This window comes from Tachyglossus aculeatus, chromosome 11 (genome assembly GCF_015852505.1).
Source record: "Tachyglossus aculeatus isolate mTacAcu1 chromosome 11, mTacAcu1.pri, whole genome shotgun sequence".
In the NCBI taxonomy this organism is placed as follows: Eukaryota; Metazoa; Chordata; class Mammalia; order Monotremata; family Tachyglossidae; genus Tachyglossus; species Tachyglossus aculeatus.
In genome coordinates this window covers 9,680,304-9,696,135 of record NC_052076.1, presented here as the reverse complement: position 1 = coordinate 9,696,135, position 15,832 = coordinate 9,680,304, and the positions used below count along the sequence as shown (strand labels likewise).

General features: G+C 51.2%; 1 protein-coding gene across 2 annotated transcripts in view; it reads left to right on the top strand.

Moving 5' to 3' along the window:
• Positions 1–15,832, top strand: part of ADCY7 (adenylate cyclase 7) — a 55,999-nt gene that overhangs the window by 20,357 nt on the left and 19,810 nt on the right. For both annotated transcript variants that reach the window (XM_038753760.1, XM_038753759.1), the window contains exons 5-10: positions 4,204–4,353; positions 6,164–6,312; positions 8,622–8,733; positions 11,312–11,439; positions 13,521–13,679; positions 15,642–15,774. In XM_038753760.1, coding sequence (XP_038609688.1) covers positions 4,204–4,353; positions 6,164–6,312; positions 8,622–8,733; positions 11,312–11,439; positions 13,521–13,679; positions 15,642–15,774 — 831 coding nt within the window. The remainder of the gene's footprint in view (positions 1–4,203; positions 4,354–6,163; positions 6,313–8,621; positions 8,734–11,311; positions 11,440–13,520; positions 13,680–15,641; positions 15,775–15,832) is intronic.

Genomic DNA, 15,832 nt, shown 5'->3' with positions numbered 1-15,832 from the left:
GCTCTCTACCTCTTAGATTTCAGCCCCATGAGGGATCAGGGATGCCAAGTGGGAATTGGAAGACTTGGGTTCTAGTCCCAGCTCCACCCCCTGCCTGCTTGCATCACCTGGGTTCAGTGTCTCCCGCACCTCACTGACATGATTTTTTTTTAATGGTATTTGTTAGGCACACACTATGTGCCTAGCACTGGGATAGAACAAATTAATCAGGTTGAACACAGTCTCTGTCAGACAGTACTGTCACCATGTTTATCCAAGCACTTATCTTATTCTGCCCTGATGACTCTATCAGCCTCTTTGCTGACCTCTCCTCCCTCTCCCCACTCCAGTCCATACTTCACTCTGCTGCCCAGTTCATTTTTCTACAGAAATGTTCAGACCATGTTTCCCCACTCCTCAGGAACCTCCAGTGGTTGCCCACCCACCTTCGCATCAAACAAAATCTCCTCATCATCAGCTATAAAGCAATCACCTTGCCCTCTCCTATGCTACTCTCCTACTACAACCTAGCCCCCACATTTTGTTCCTCTAGTGCTTTCTCATTGTTCCTCAGTTTCATCTGTAACTCCACTGACCTCTCGCCCACATTCTGCCCCTGGCCAGGAATGCCCTCCATCTTCATATCCAACAGATAATTCCTCTTCCCCGCTTCCTTCAAAGCATTATTAAGGCACATTTCCTCCAAGAGGACCACCCTGACTAAGCCTTCTTTTCCTGTTCTTCCACTGCCTTTCTGCATTGCCCTGACTTACTCCCTTTATTCATCCCCACTTCCAGCCCCAGAGCATTCGTGTACATATCTTTAATTTCATTTATATTAATATCTGTCTCCCCCTCTATACTGTAAGTTCTTTGTGTGTTATATTGTTTTTGTACTCTCCCAAGTGCATAATACAGTGCTGTGCACACAGAAAGCGCTCAATAACTTCAGTTGACTGACTGATTGTCCCACATGAAGCTCACAAGTTTAAGTAGGAGGAAGAACAAGTATTGCATCTCCATTTTACAGTTGAGGAAACTGAGTCCCAGGGATGTTAAATGACATGCCCAAGGTCACACAGATAGCAAGTCAGGTCTCTGGCAGGAGTTTGAGCCCCAGTGGTCTTGGGAGTTTAGCCTCGGGTCTCCTGGAGCTTTAAAACAAACATCGCCCAGTTGAGCTGAGGCCCTGAAATACCTATCGGAGGCTTGGGATTACATCAGGTCATTACCCCATCAAGGTCTCTCCCAGCTCCCCGCCTGGACCAGGGCTTCCCAACAACCACTGGGGTTGGGGTTCTGTGTGGGTTCCCCTTCCAGACGTCCTCTTAGAGACCCCACGGAGGTGTCCGCTCCGAGAGGCGGATCCCTCGAGGGTCTCTGTCCACCAGAGCGTGGGACCTGTAGCCCGCCAGCTGACTGCCAGGTGTCTAGCCAGTGCTGGTGAGAGGAGATATTTAGGAGGGAAGCTGGGAGCCTTGTTTACAAGTCTTTCCCCATTCCTCTGAAAGGCCAGGGAGTGAAACAGTGACAAGCCCCAGAAAACTCACCCTGCAGTTGGAAGGGGGATGCACATGCAAAGCTGAAAAGCAGCAGAACTAGGGACAGGAACTATGTCCCATCTGACTGGTTTAACAAATACCACGATTATTATTTCTTAGAGAGAAACGCCAGGAATAAAGGCAGCTCTTGGCTGCCCCCGGAGGGTGAAGGGGTGGACCGTCAGTCTTCTCTGCTGCCTTTCCAATAATAATAGTAATAATAATAATAATGGTATTTGTTAAGCAGTTACACTGTGCCATGCACTGTACTAAGCACCAGGGTGGATACAAGCAAATCAAATTGGACACAGCCCCTGTCCCACATGGGGCTCACAGTCTTAACCCCCATTTTATAGATGGGGTAACTGAGGCATAGAGAAGTGAACTGACTTGCCTAGGTGGCAGAGGAGGGATTAGAAGACAGGTTCTTCTGATTCCCAGACCTAAGCTCTATCCACTAAGTGACATTCCTTCTCCAAGCACTGGGGGTTTGTTTCCCGGCACCCATCTGTCCCTTCCCAGCTTTCTGCACTCTCCCTCTCCCTCTCTCTCTTCATTAGTGTGAGCCCCCTGACCACCTGCAAGGCAGGCAAACGGCACATATTTTCTGGGTGTTCGTCATGTCTCGCTGAGATAACCTCTGAGCCAATTTTCCCTTTCTGAAGAACGCCTGCAGCTGTGTGCCATTACCACTCTGGAAACTTATGGGACATTTAGGATGTCTTTCCTCACTCCTCTCCTCACCACATCTCCCTCCCTGGCTGCTCCCCGCCCCTGTAGCCCAGGGCCTGGGAAGCACCCTGGAGATGAAGCAGAGAGGGGACACGAACTGGCCCTGGAGATCAATCAATCAATGATTGAGCACCTACTGTGTGCAGAGCACTGTACTAAGCACTTGAGAGAGTATAATACAACAATAACAGAGTACATTATAACCCAACGGAGTCGGTACATCTTGCGCTCATTTGTTTGCTGCAGGCTGCTCCTAGAGGCGCATGTTGTCTCCTGTGGTCACACCTCCCAGGATGCTAGAAAAATTTAGGGGGGTGGGAAGGGGGCTGCCCACTCTCCTGAGCAGGCTGGCACTGTGGGCCTGGGGTGGTTGGGGTCTGGGACATTTGGGGTCTGGGGGTGAAGTTTTCCCAACCTGCTCCTTGCTCACCTTGCCTTTCCCTGAAACTCAAGGCCAGATGAAAAGGTTTTTCACTCTCATCCCAAACTGCCAGCTGACCAGACACCGAGTTGGGCTGATCTCTTGCCCTCAGGTGGCTTTGGCCAGCCCTACTATGGGAGGGTCTCCAGCATTGGCTGGGAAGTGGAAAGTTTCCTCAGGAGGCCTAAGCGCTCAGTGCTCCGCACATAGTAAATGTTCAATAAATGTGATTGAATAAGAGGCTTAAGGAAAAGGTCATGCTTTTCTTACTCTCCAGAAAATCTGACACCTTATTCTGTAGCTTGGGGCTTGGAGTTTGCAGAAGAGCCAAAGGAAATGAAAACTCTGAGTAATTGGGGCACAAAGAGCCATACGGTTTGTAGCGGGGAAGTTGCTGCAGCTCCCAGCACAGTGGGATAATATCATTGCACCAAGTGGCTGTTTGATGGCAACAGCAGCTGCTGTGAGCCAGGTGGGGAAAAAGAGTCGGATGGGGGAGGCTGGGAAGGTCCCCAGAAACACTTATCCATACTACCTTGCCTTTCGGGGTTCAGGCAGTGTCGGGCTCTCCTAGGGGTGACTTTGGGGCTCAGATGCCTCCTTAGCAAGTCGGAGCTCTGGGCATTTTCTAGGAATTTCCAACATCGCTGCATAGGCAGGGGGCAGGGCCTCGCTGCTCTGGGCTGGCGGCTCAGCAGGGTGGAGATGGTTTTCTCCACCAGGCACTGAGGTGGCTGGCCTCGCTTCCCAAAAGGAAGGCAGGGATTTGGCAGAGGCAGGGCACTCTCCCGTGGTCTCTCAGGGCCTTCCAAATCAGTTAGGAGGCCAACTGCCTGCCTCCTTTTCCTCCTCTTCAATCCCTGCCAGCTGAGAGCGTGGACTTGGGGCGAGGGGATTGTGGATCTTTGAGCTGGAGCTGAGACAAGGCTCCCTCGCACCCACCACAAGTTACCTTTCATGTAGAGAAGCAGCATGGCTCAGTGGAAAGAGCCCAGGCTTTGGAGTGATTCATTCATTCAATTGTATTTATTGAGCGCCTACTGTGTGCAGAGCACTGTACTAAGTGCTTGGGAAGTACACGCTGGCAACATATAGAGACAGTCCCTACCCAACAGCGGGCTCACAGTCTGGAAGTCAGAAGTCATGGGTTCAAGTCCCAGGTCTGCCAATTGTCAGCTGTGTGACTTTGGGCAAGTCACTTCACTTCTCTGTGCCTCAGTTCCCTCAACTGTAAAATGGGGATTAATACTGTGAGCCCCTTGTGGGACAACCTGATCACCTGGTAACCTCCCCAGCACTTAGAAAAGTGCTTGGCACATAGTAAGTGCTTAATAAATGCCATCATTATTATTATTATATATTCATTCAATCATATTTGAGTGCTTACTGCATGCAGAGCACAGCGTTGAGCACTTGGGAGAGTACAATATAGCAATAGAGAGACACATTCCCTACTCACAATGAGCTGAGAGTCTTCAGTCTATGATCTTTGCTTCCTTTCTGTCTCCCCTCCCAACTACTCCCACGCAGCTGGCCGCCAATGCCATCATCTTCCTCTGCGGGAACGTGGTGGGAGCCTTCCACAAGCACCAGATGCAGGACGCCTCCCGCCACCTCTACCAGCACACGCTAAAGTGCATCCAGATTCGCAGGAAGCTGAAGATTGAGAAGAGGCAACAGGTGAGCAGAGAGAGAGAAAATGATCAGCCCCTCACCCTCTGTCAATCGCGGGTATTTATGAAGCACTTACCATGTGCGGAGCATTGTTTAGAAAAGGACATTAGACTAAGTGGACATCATCCCTGCCCTCAGGGAGCTGACAATCTGGCCTTGCCAACAGTGTTCAGCTGAGACTTCTGAGCAGTAATTCTCCACCCCCTCCTCCTTGTAGCAGTAGTATTTATTAAGTGCTTATTGCATGCTGAGCATTGTACTAAGTGATTGAAGAGAATATGCAGGGGGAATTAGACACAGTCCCTGTCCCTTGAATCTAATAGGATAAGTTGGGAGAAGGGTTAGTAGACAGACACATCAGGAATGATGAGGCATTCAACCACAACCCTTACAAATACACAAAGTAGAAACCAGATTGGTAGGGTGCTGTGGCTAGAGGAGCAGAAATTCAGGCTCCTCAGAGTTCATTGTACTCCCATATCCACAGAGACGACTCTAGTATCCATCAGTCTTCCTGGAGTTTTGGAGGGTAGTGTCAAACTGTGGCTGTTTTTCTCTTTCCCGGTGGGGTCGGGGAAGTCAGGATGGGATAGAGTCTACTCTATGGAACCTCCTCTGTCCTCCACTTGCCCAAAGTCCTAAAGAACAAAGTGGGATCTCTTTCTGAAAACAAATGCAAAGGCTGTTTAAGGGCTGCGCCTGCCTGTTGTCGCAAGTTGTTGCCATTTAGAGAAGCAGTGTGACCTAGTGGATAGAGCTCTTCAAAGTCCTACTGAGAGCTCACCTCCCCCAAGAGGTCCTCCCAGACTGAGCCCCCTTTTTCCTCTCCTCCTCCCCATCCCCCCGCCCTACCTCCTTTCCCTCCCCACAGCACCTGTATATATGTTTGTACAGATTTATTACTGTATTTATTTTACTTGTACATATTTACTATTCTATTTATTTTGTTAATGATGTACATTTAGCTTTAACTCTATTTGTTCTGACGACCTGACACCTATCCACATGTTTTGTTGTCTGTCTCCCCCTTCTAGACTGTAAGCCCGTTGTTGGGTAGGGACTGTCTCTATATGTTGCCAACTTGTACTTCCCAAGCGCTTAGTACAGTGCTTTGCACACAGTAAGCGCTCAATAAATACGAATGAATGAATAGAGCACAGGATTGGGAGTCAGGAAATCGGTCCTAGTCCTGACTCCGCTACCCACCTGCTGTGTGACCTTGGGCAAATCATTTTACTTCTCTGTCCTTTTGGTTTTCTAATCTATAAAATGAGGACTCAATACCTGTTCTCCTTCCTACTCTGACTGTGTGTCCCATGTGGAGCAGGGACTTTGTCTGGCCTGAGCATCTTGTATCTATCTACCCAGCACTTTGCACAGTGCTTGCACATAGTAAACACTTCAGGAAGAGCAGTTTCTATTATTAGGGGGATTAAATGCCTGTTCTCCTACCACTTTAGACTGTGAAGCCCGTGTTGGGCTGGGATTGTGTCTGCTCTGATTGTGCTCTATCTACCCCACCGCTTAGCTCAGTGCTTGGCATGTAGTAAGCACTTTACAAGTGCCACAGTTATTATTTCATGAAATGTCTTAACAGAGTCCAAAGAGGCTTTCAAATCCAATATGAATTTGCCTTCTCCGCTTCTCCCTCTCCATTCCCTAGGGGTGGGGAGCAGTCCAGCACGGGAAACAGTGGTGCTTTTGACCCTTTGAGATGTCCCCAGCTTGCAGGGGTGTTCTTCCTCCCCCTCCCCGCCCCAGGGACCACCCACTCCCCCTGCCTGACACCACCCCATCTCCCCCCCGGCCTCCCCAGGAAAACCTGCTGCTGTCGGTGCTGCCGGCCCACATCTCCATGGGCATGAAGCTGGCCATCATCGAGCGGCTGAAGGAGAACAATGACACCCGCCACGCACCCGACAACAACTTCCACAGCCTCTACGTCAAGAGGCACCAGAACGTGAGGTGAGCACGGGCGCCGGAGGCTGCTGTCTCCCTGTCCTGAGGGTGTTGGCAGTGGGTTCTGGGCTCTGCGGATGCTCAGTCCCGCCCTCCCACTGCCACCTGCCTCGGCCCTCTCTCCCCTCAAATACCTGGCTGAGTGGCCCTTGAGCAGCCATTGCCCAGCGAGGTCCCTGGATTGTCCCCAGAAACCTCCTCTTCCTGTCTCTAAGGGGCTCAAGCTGGACCCTTCCAGCTACTTGGCTTTGGAAGTCTCCTTGTCCCTAACATGTAAGTGCTTCCAGAGCTGCCCCCATTTTACAGAAGGGCAAGCTGACACTGGGGGAGGGGAGGGGCTTGTCCCTGGGAATCCTGCTTTCAAACTATTCAGGCTTAAACTGGTCTTATAGCCCCTTGGGCCCAGACTGTCAATCATATCTATTGAGCACTTACTATGTGCAGTACACTGTACTATTTGGGAGAGTACAATATAAGAGACATATTCCCTGTCCACAGTGAGCTTTCAGAGGAGCCTCTCTGGCACTGGCCCTTCAACTGGTGGTTGCTTCCTCCTCACCGTTCCCCTGGGTTGGACATTGATGTCCTTACCCACACTGCCCCAGAGGAGACAGAGAGGAGGTTTATGGGAGGTTCCTGAAAGGGAGAGTTGGGTGTGGGTACTGTCAGGGCTATAAGTGATTTAGAAAGGAATTCTGTTCCCTAGTTTTCTGTACAAGAAAGGATATTACTAATCTGGGCACAAATGAGGTTCAAGCCAGTGTGACCCACCGGGGGTTGGGGGCAATCCTTTCAGAGAAGTGGAAAAGGAGCTACGGCTTCTGGCGGGAGAGGGACGCTACCAAGGAAAGAGCGGGAGGAAGATTCAAAGTTCTGTCCCTACCAGCCCTTGATGAGCAGGGTCTGGCTGCTGAAACCCTAAACAATCCCCTTGGTATTCAGGATAGGGGGCATCTGAAAGTGAAGAGGGAGTGGTTCAGTGAAATCAGGGAGCTAGGCCTCAGGCAGGTCGTCATCATCATCCATGGTATTTACTGAGTCCTTACTGTGTGCAGACCACCATACTAAGCGTTTGGGTGAGAACAATATAACAGTGGGTGGACGCGTTCCATTTCCACAACGCGCTTATCCTGGTGAAGACTCCTGAGGTTTTTTTCTGTCTTGAGAACAATGACGCTCAGGGGACCTTTGAACGCTGGCGAAACCCCAACATCCAAGAACTCTCATTCCAGTGGTCTTTGCAGTCCTCCTGGCTGGGGGAACCCCAGTTGTTGTACCCCCAAACTATTCTGCTCTTGGCTCAGGCCGCCCCCATGCTGGGATCTCAGCACTTAGTGAAGGGCCCAGAGGAGCCAGCCAGTTGGTGGGGTGTACTGAGCACCCACTGCCCTGGCTATTGTAGGGGCATACGGAGGAAAGGCAGACCTTGGGGCCTGCACCCCTCCTCACCCACCTAGTGGGGCAGACAGGGCACAAAAACGCTCAAAGATGGCAACCTGCCATCCAAGTTGCACTGCGAGCTAGAAATGGAGAGACAAACAGTGCAGCATAGAGGCAGCAGAAATGTAGGAGGGTTTTTGTTAGAGGTTCCAGTGCGGGAGGCGGAAGAGGTTGGGGTGATTGGCTGGAAACCAGGGTGATTGGAGAAGCCCCCAGGGCAGGTGAACGTTCGGAACAGCTTTATGGGGCAAGGACTCGGTTGGGTGAAGAGAAGGGGGGATTAAGACTGTGAGCCCCATGAGGGATATGGACTGCATCCAACCTGATTATCTTGTATCTAACCCAATGCTTTGTACAGTGCCTGGAACATAGTAAGCACTTAACAAATACCATTTAAAAAAAATAAAAAGAAGGAAAAGGAACTCCAAGTATCCGGAGCAGAGGAGTGCATGGGCCCCTGGCCAGGATCATTTGATGATCCTTTTATGAGCGCTTAGTACAGTGCTCTGCACACAGTAAGCGCTCAATAAATATGATTGATTGCTGTCCTTAGAGCTAACCTCTCTCCTCTCCCTCCAGGACCCTGTCCGGGCTGCCGAGACATGGGGTGTCAGGGTGGCCAGGAGATGGGCTATGTGTTTAGGGTGGCCAGGGGGTAGGCTGTGCGTTTAAGTTTCTGAAGGCATAAAGGTGTCAGTCTTTCCCATTGCCGGAGCCTTGCCCCCCTTCCCAGAGAAGGGATGCCAGCTTCCCAGAGGGCTGGCGGTTTGATGCTCATGCCCTCCGCCCCCCGAGCCAAGCAGGGAGTGTCTGCTCTCCATGTTATGTTCCTTCCCTCCCACCCCCCACCCAGCTTTCCTCTTTCTCCTCCTCAGCATCCTGTACGCGGACATTGTGGGCTTCACCCGGCTGGCCAGTGACTGCTCCCCCAAGGAGCTGGTGGTCATGCTTAATGAGCTGTTTGGAAAGTTTGACCAGATTGCCAAGGTAAGCTCCTTCTGCAGGCCTTCTAGTTGGGTCTTGCCAGGAATTTCTGGCTCGGGGGCTTTCTGGCTCGGGGGCTTTCCCTGTCCTCCGAGGCTCTGACTGGCTCTCTGCCATTCTCTTGATTCCTAGTTTGGGTCTCCCTGACCCAGTGGTAAGAGCCAGGGTCTGGGAGACAGAGGACCTTAGTTCTAAACGTGGCCTGACCACATACCTGGTGAGTGACCTTGGACAAGTCACTTCACTTCTCTGGGCTCCAGTTCCCTCATCTGTAAAACAGGGTTCAATACCTGTTCTCTGTCCTCCTTAGACTGAGCCCCATGTAGGACCTGATAATCTTGTATCTTAGCACAGTGCTTGTTACATAGTAAGCACTTAGCAAATACCACAATTATTATTATTATTGTAATTTCTATTCAATAATACCTTGACTCTGTAGAGCATTTTTTATTTTCCAGAGCTCATTAGCCACAGGGTGGCCTCATGAAAAGAGCATGAGATTGGAAGTCAGGAGAACTGGGTTCTAGACCTGGCTCGGCCACTTGCCTGCAGTATGTCACTTCTCTGGGCCTCAGTTTCCTCATCTGCAAATTGGGGATAAAAATACTTGCTCCCCCTCCCTCTTTGATGGTGAGCTCTTTGTGGGAACAGGAACTGTGCCCATCTGATTCTCTGGTATCTGCCCCAGTGCTCAGCACATAGTAAATCCCTAATAAATGCAAGCATCATTATTGCCATTTGTAAGTAAGGAGAGACAGGTATTACTATCCTCATTTTACAGAATCCAAGTGCTGGGACCCCTTTCCTCCCTCCCTCCCTCCCCAAGTCCTACTCAAGTTGAGCTCACAACCCTCAAGACCCAGGGCTTGTTAGTTATGTTACTTACTAAGTGCTGACTTTATGCCAAACTCTGTGGTGGATGCTAGAGAATCAGACTAAACCCAGGCTGGATCCCACATGGGCTTATATTCTAAGAGGGAGGGAGAGCAATTGCCTGATCCCTTTTTTATAGATAAGGAAATTGAGTTTCAGAGAGGTTGAGTGACTTGCCTGAGGTCACACAGCAGGCCAGTGGCAGAGTTGGGTGGGACTAGGGCCTGGGTCCTCCAATGGCCAGGGGCCCTTTCTGCTAGACCGGGCTGCCTCCCTGTGTGGGCAGGAGGAGATGGACAAAGAGAGAGAGAGAGACATGGGGACCCCCGCAGTCTCACGCCAATTTCCTGGGTTTTGATAAGAGCTCATTTTAAATGGCTGGTCTTGATATCAAATTGGACCGAACTGAACCTTAGCTCTCTGGAACCTCTGCCAGGAGCCCGCGTCCATTCCGGTCAGTTCAAAGTTCACCGAAGTTGGCCACCGCTGTGGCAGAGGAAGGCCAAGATAGCCTGGGTGCCGGTCCCCGCAGGGATTTCCTCATGCCAGGATCAGAGTGGGCCGCGGTCCCCAAACATTTCAGGTCCGAGATCCCAGAGGAGTGAAATCATTTGAAGAGTGCGGCCCGAGCAGCTGGGGCCCTGGGGAGAGGAGAAGAAGCCTCTGAAAGATGAGGAGCTGCCTTCCCCATGCTCTCTGTTGGCCCCCGCTGAATCGCCATTGGCCGCCGGGCTCCCCAGGGGACAGGGATTCCTAGCAAGTCATTTGACTAGGTTGTTAAGATCGGGACTAGAACCAGAGGGAGTGGCCTTCTGGATAATGAACCGGGCCAGCTGGACTGAATCCATTCGGTGACACTGAGCATCCCAGGGACACTAGGGGCCATAGCAAATTGTAGACAGTAGGGCCTGAGGGCGGGGTGGGGGGCTCAGGGCTCCCGAGGAAGGGTGGAACCGTCAGTCGTATGGTGGATGCAGAGGATCCCGGATAATTGAAATTAGCAGATAATCCATATACCCATTTTAGCCAGGTGTTTCTCTGCCCACCCAGAGCTGCCTACTGGGGCAAAACACTTGTGTTTCCATCCCCCTACCCAACTCCTGTGGGGGCAGGGCAGATGAGCCAGGGCATCTTGATTTGGAGTTGAGGAGGAGGAGGGATTGAGATATTTGTTCAACACGTCAAATACTGAAGTAGATGCAGTCTAATCAGGCTGCAATCAGTCCTTGTCCCAAGGGGGATCACAGTCTAAAGCGGGGGCGTGGGTGGGAGGAACAGGTATTGAATCCCCAGTTTCCCCATATAAGGCCCTGAGAAGTTAAGTGACTTTCCCTAGGTCACACAGCAGGTAAGTGGTGGAGCCGGGATCAAAATGCACATGTCTATTCCCGATCCTTTACTGCTTTTACCAGGCTGTCCTGCTGCTCTTCTTTATTTAAAAATTCCTCTGTAACAAAACCTCCCTACAAGTCTCCCCACAACCCCACCACCATTAGTCCCAGCCAGCCCCAGTCCCCGTTCAGACAGTCCCCTTGAAAAAGCCAACGCTGGGTTTCTTCCACGCAAACTCAGGCGGGCGGGCATTGGGATGGATGGTCAGGACTCCTGTCTGCCCCAGGGAAGGTCCAGGAGGCTTTTTGGAATGATTGGGCCCCCGGCTGTTCCCTCCACGTTCCCTTCTCCACTCCCACTTTGCTGTGTCTTTCAGGAGAACGAATGTATGCGGATCAAGATTCTCGGGGACTGCTATTATTGTGTCTCCGGCCTGCCCGTGTCTCTCCCCACCCACGCTCGCAACTGTGTGAAGATGGGGTTGGACATGTGTGAGGCCATCAAGTAAGTGATGAAATGAATTCGGGCAACCTCACACAGGAGGTTTGGGGTCTTTCTCTCCCTTCCTCTCTCTCTGTCTCCCCCTTTCTCTCCCCCCTGTTTTTCCTCCTTCAACTCTGTCCTTTTCCCTGTCCCTCTCCCCCTTCTCTGTCCTCTTCCCCTCCACCCCCCCATCCCTTTCTTCTCCTCTCTGGGTTCTTGGGGGCCCCGGGTCTCTATGGACAAACACTATGGCCCTAGACTGGAGCACCTAAGTGACTTGAGCTGAAAGGGGGGAAAAGACTAAAAGATGGACTCAAGGCAGAAAGAGAGGGAGAAAGTCTTGGTTGCAGCAGAAGGGATTTAGGTTAGGCTTGTGAGCCATTGGAAAGAGTGATTGGGAATGCTGAATGTCCTCTTCTGGAGACTTTGAGGAATACTCAATCCATGGTATTTACTGAGCTCTTAGTCTGTTTGGAACACTACTAAACTCTTGGTAGAGGGCAACAGAGTAAGTAGACACCCTCCCTGCCCTCAAGGAGTTTACAGTCCAGCAGGGGAAATGGACTCTAAAATAATTTACATGTAGGGGAAGTAATAATTGTAGTATTTGTTAAATGCTCACTATGGGTCAAGCACTGTACTAAGTGCTGGGATGAATTCAAGGTAAATTATGTCCCTAATGGTACTCACAGTCTAAGTAGAAGAGACACTATTGTCTCACTGTACTGGCACTGTACTAAGTGCTGGGGTAGATTCAAGGTAATTATGCCCCATGCAGTCTAAGTAATAGTAATAATAATAATGGTAGTATTTATTAAGTGCTTACTATGTGCCAAGCACTGTTCTAAGCGCTGGGGGGGATAAAAGGTGATCAGGTTTGTCCCACGTGGAGCTTGCCGTCCTAAATGGGAATTGACTATGAGACCCCCGTGGGACAACCTGATCACCTTGTAACCTCCCCAGCACTTAGAACAGTGCTTTCCACATAGTAAGCGCTTAATAAATGTCATTAAAAAATCTCCATTTTCCAGATGAAGTAACTGAGGCACAGAGGAGTGAAGTGACTTGCCCATAGTCACACAGTTGACAAGTGGCAGAGCCGGGATTAGAACTGGGTCATGGGATTAGAACCCATGACCTCTGACTCCCAAACTTGGGCTCTTTCCACTGAGCCATGCTGCTTCTCAAGAAGAAGTAGGGAGAAGAGGCAACGAATCCCCATTTTGCAGGTGAAGGAACTGAGGCACAGAGAAATTGTGACTTGCCCAAGGTGACACAGCAGGTACGAGTTGGAGGCGGGATTGTGAGCCCGTTGTTGGGTAGGAACAGTCTCTATATGTGCCAACTTGTACTTCTCAAGCACTTAGTACAGTGCTCTGCACACAGAAAGCGCTCAATAAATACGATTGAGTGAATGAATGAATGTTCCACTGACTCCCACGCTGTGCTCTTTTCACTAGGCTACTCTGCTTCTCCTGAGCAACTGAGTGTAAGGATCTGTACCTGAGTGCTGGGGGGAGAGAGGGTAGCAGGAGCAACTAGCTGTTAAGGAGGTATTGACCCAAGTGAAGCAGCATGGCCTACTGGATAGATCATGGGCTTGGGAGTCAGAAGGACCTGGGTTCTAATCTCAGCTCTGCCACTTGTCTGCTGTGTGACCATGGGCAAGTCACTTCACTTCTCTGGGCCTTAGTTACCTCATTTGCAAAATGGGGATTAAGACTGTGAGTCCTATGAGGGGCATGGACTGTGTCTGACCTGATTAGCTTGTATCTACTCTGCCACTTAGTACACTGCCTGGCATGTAGTAAGTGCTTAACAAATATCATTAAAAAAAGGGTGACCCAGTAGGAAGGGAAACGGGGTAGAGAGAGGAAGATGAGAGAGGCCAGTCGGAGTGGAATAAGGGAGTGTGGGAGTGAGGGGGCATGTTGAATGTGAGCAGTTGAGGGGGGTGGCTGAATTGTCCCACAGTGGCATTATCCCTTGATCCCACAATCAGCCGGGTACTTTCAGCTGCTTGGAAAAGCAGCGATGGTCTGGCTGGGGGCAGAGGGTGGTGGCCGAGGCCAGGCCGATGGTCCTGTCCGGTGGTCATGCAGGCAGGTGAAGGAGGCCACGGGGGTGGACATCAGCATGCGGGTCGGCATCCACTCGGGAAACGTGTTGTGTGGCGTCATCGGCCTGCGGAAGTGGCAGTACGACGTGTGGTCCCATGACGTCTCCCTCGCTAACCGCATGGAGTCCGCAGGCGTCCCTGGGTAAGAGCGCGTCCTGCCTCGGAGTCACCCTCCGCTCAGGGGAGCTGGGGGCTTGGCTGGGGGTGGCTGGGGTGGGAGGCCAGCCCCCCAAAAATAGGGTTAAAGAGGCTTGGACGCCCTGCTCAGCTCTCCCACCTTCAGCTCCGCTTTTAGCTCATGGCTCCAGCAGGGCAGGTCACTGTGGCCCTGGAGCAGCAGGGAGGGAGAGACCAACCTGGTCAAAGCCCTTCTCCCCTCGGTCTCTTTCCTAGCCATGGCGGCCCATCACGGCCTGTCACCACTGGTGCGGCAAGCAGTCCCCGAGCCTGCAGAGCAGAGTCCGGGGCTGCTCGGTTCTAATGATGATGCTGATGGTGGAAATTGATCAATCAGCCAGTCAATCAGTGCTATTTATTGATCACTTACTATGTGCAAAGCACTGTCCTTAATGGTTGGGAGAGTACAATACAACAGAATTAAAGAAGTAGCTTGGCCTAGTGGATAGAGCACAGGGCTGGGAGTCAGAAGGACCTGGATTTTGGCTCAGCCACTTTCCTGTTGTGTGACCTTGGGCAAGTCACTTCACTTCCCCGTGCCTCAGTTACCTCATCTGCAAAATGGGGATTAAAACAGTGAGCCCTGTGTGGGACAGGGACTGTGTCCCACCTGATTAACTTGTGTCTACCCCAGCACTTAGTACAATGCTTGGCACATGGTAAGTGCTTAACAAGTGCCAGCTGAGCCAGATCTACAGGTGAGAGAGATTGTCAGTCAATCAATGGTATTTACTGAGAGCCTACTTGGTGCTGAGCACTATACTAAGCACTTGGGAAGAGTACAGTATAACAGTATAAACAGACACATTCCTGACCACAACGAGCTTGCAGCCTAGACAGAGACAGGCATTAATATAAATAATAAATTATGGGTATGTGCACAAGTGCTTTGGGGCTGGGGGATGAATAAAGGGAACCAGTCAGGGCTACGCAGAAGGGAGTGGAAGAAAAGGAAAAGAGGGTTTAGTCAGGGAAGGCCCCTTGGAGGAGTCATGCCTTCAATAAGCCTTTGAAGGTGAGGAGAGTAATTGTCTGTCGGAAATGAAGAGGGAGGGCGTTCCAGGCCAGAGGCAGGACTTGGGTGAGAGGTCAGCGTCAAGATAGATGACATGGAGTTCAGATTCCATTGCCTCACTTGGACAAGGCTGGGCCTGATTAAGTAATAGTAGAAATAGTGTGCACTGTGTGTGGAGCACTGTACTAAGCATTGGGAAAGAATACAAGGGTGAGACTTAGACAGGGTCCCTTGCCCAGAGGGGCTCATGATCTAAGAAGAAGGTGCAGAGGGGATTGGTGATTGGCACATGGGAGCAAGTAAAATTAAAAAAGCAAAAAATGAATCAATCAGTGTCTATTTATTGAGTGCTTACTATGTGCCGAGCACTGTACTAAGTGCTTAGGAGAGTAGATGAGGTCCAGGTTCAGTGCACAGTTCATTAGGAGCTGTCGGGAGCGGAAGGTCGGGGCACTCATGGGCTCAGGATCCATCTGGATAGAGCCCGGGCCTGGGAGTCAGAAGAACCTGAGTCCTAATCCCATCTCTGCCACTTGTCTGCTTCGTGACCTTGGGGAAGTCATTTCACTTCTCTGGGCCTCACTTGCCTCATCTGTAAAATGGGGATTAAGACTGTGAGCTCCCTGTGGGACCTGATTACGTCGTATCTGCCCCAGCACTTCGAACAGTGCCTGACACAGAGCAAGGGCTTAACAAATACCATAAAAAAAAAAAAAACATAATAGTGACGGCTACAACTGTGGCCTTCCCAGCGTTCCCCATTCTGAGGAGGCAGGTTGGGGAGGAGGGCACGCTGAGAAGTGGCTGGGGGGCTCGGCTATGTGGTGGTCCGGGAGTCTGAGCCCTGGGTGCAGCCGGTCTGAGGCGGCCCCTGAGGGTCCTTCCGGGCTGTTGGTTTCCCTCCCCCTGCAGCCGGGTGCACATCACTGAAGCCACCCTGAGCCACCTGGACAAGGAATACGAGGTGGAGGAGGGAAATGGGCAGCTGCGGGATGCCTACCTGAAGGAAATGAATATCCAGACCTACTTGGTGATCGATCCGAGGGTAGGTGGTGAGTGGGCAGAGTGGGCACCCTGAGGCAGGGCTGGGGGGATGATGGCTG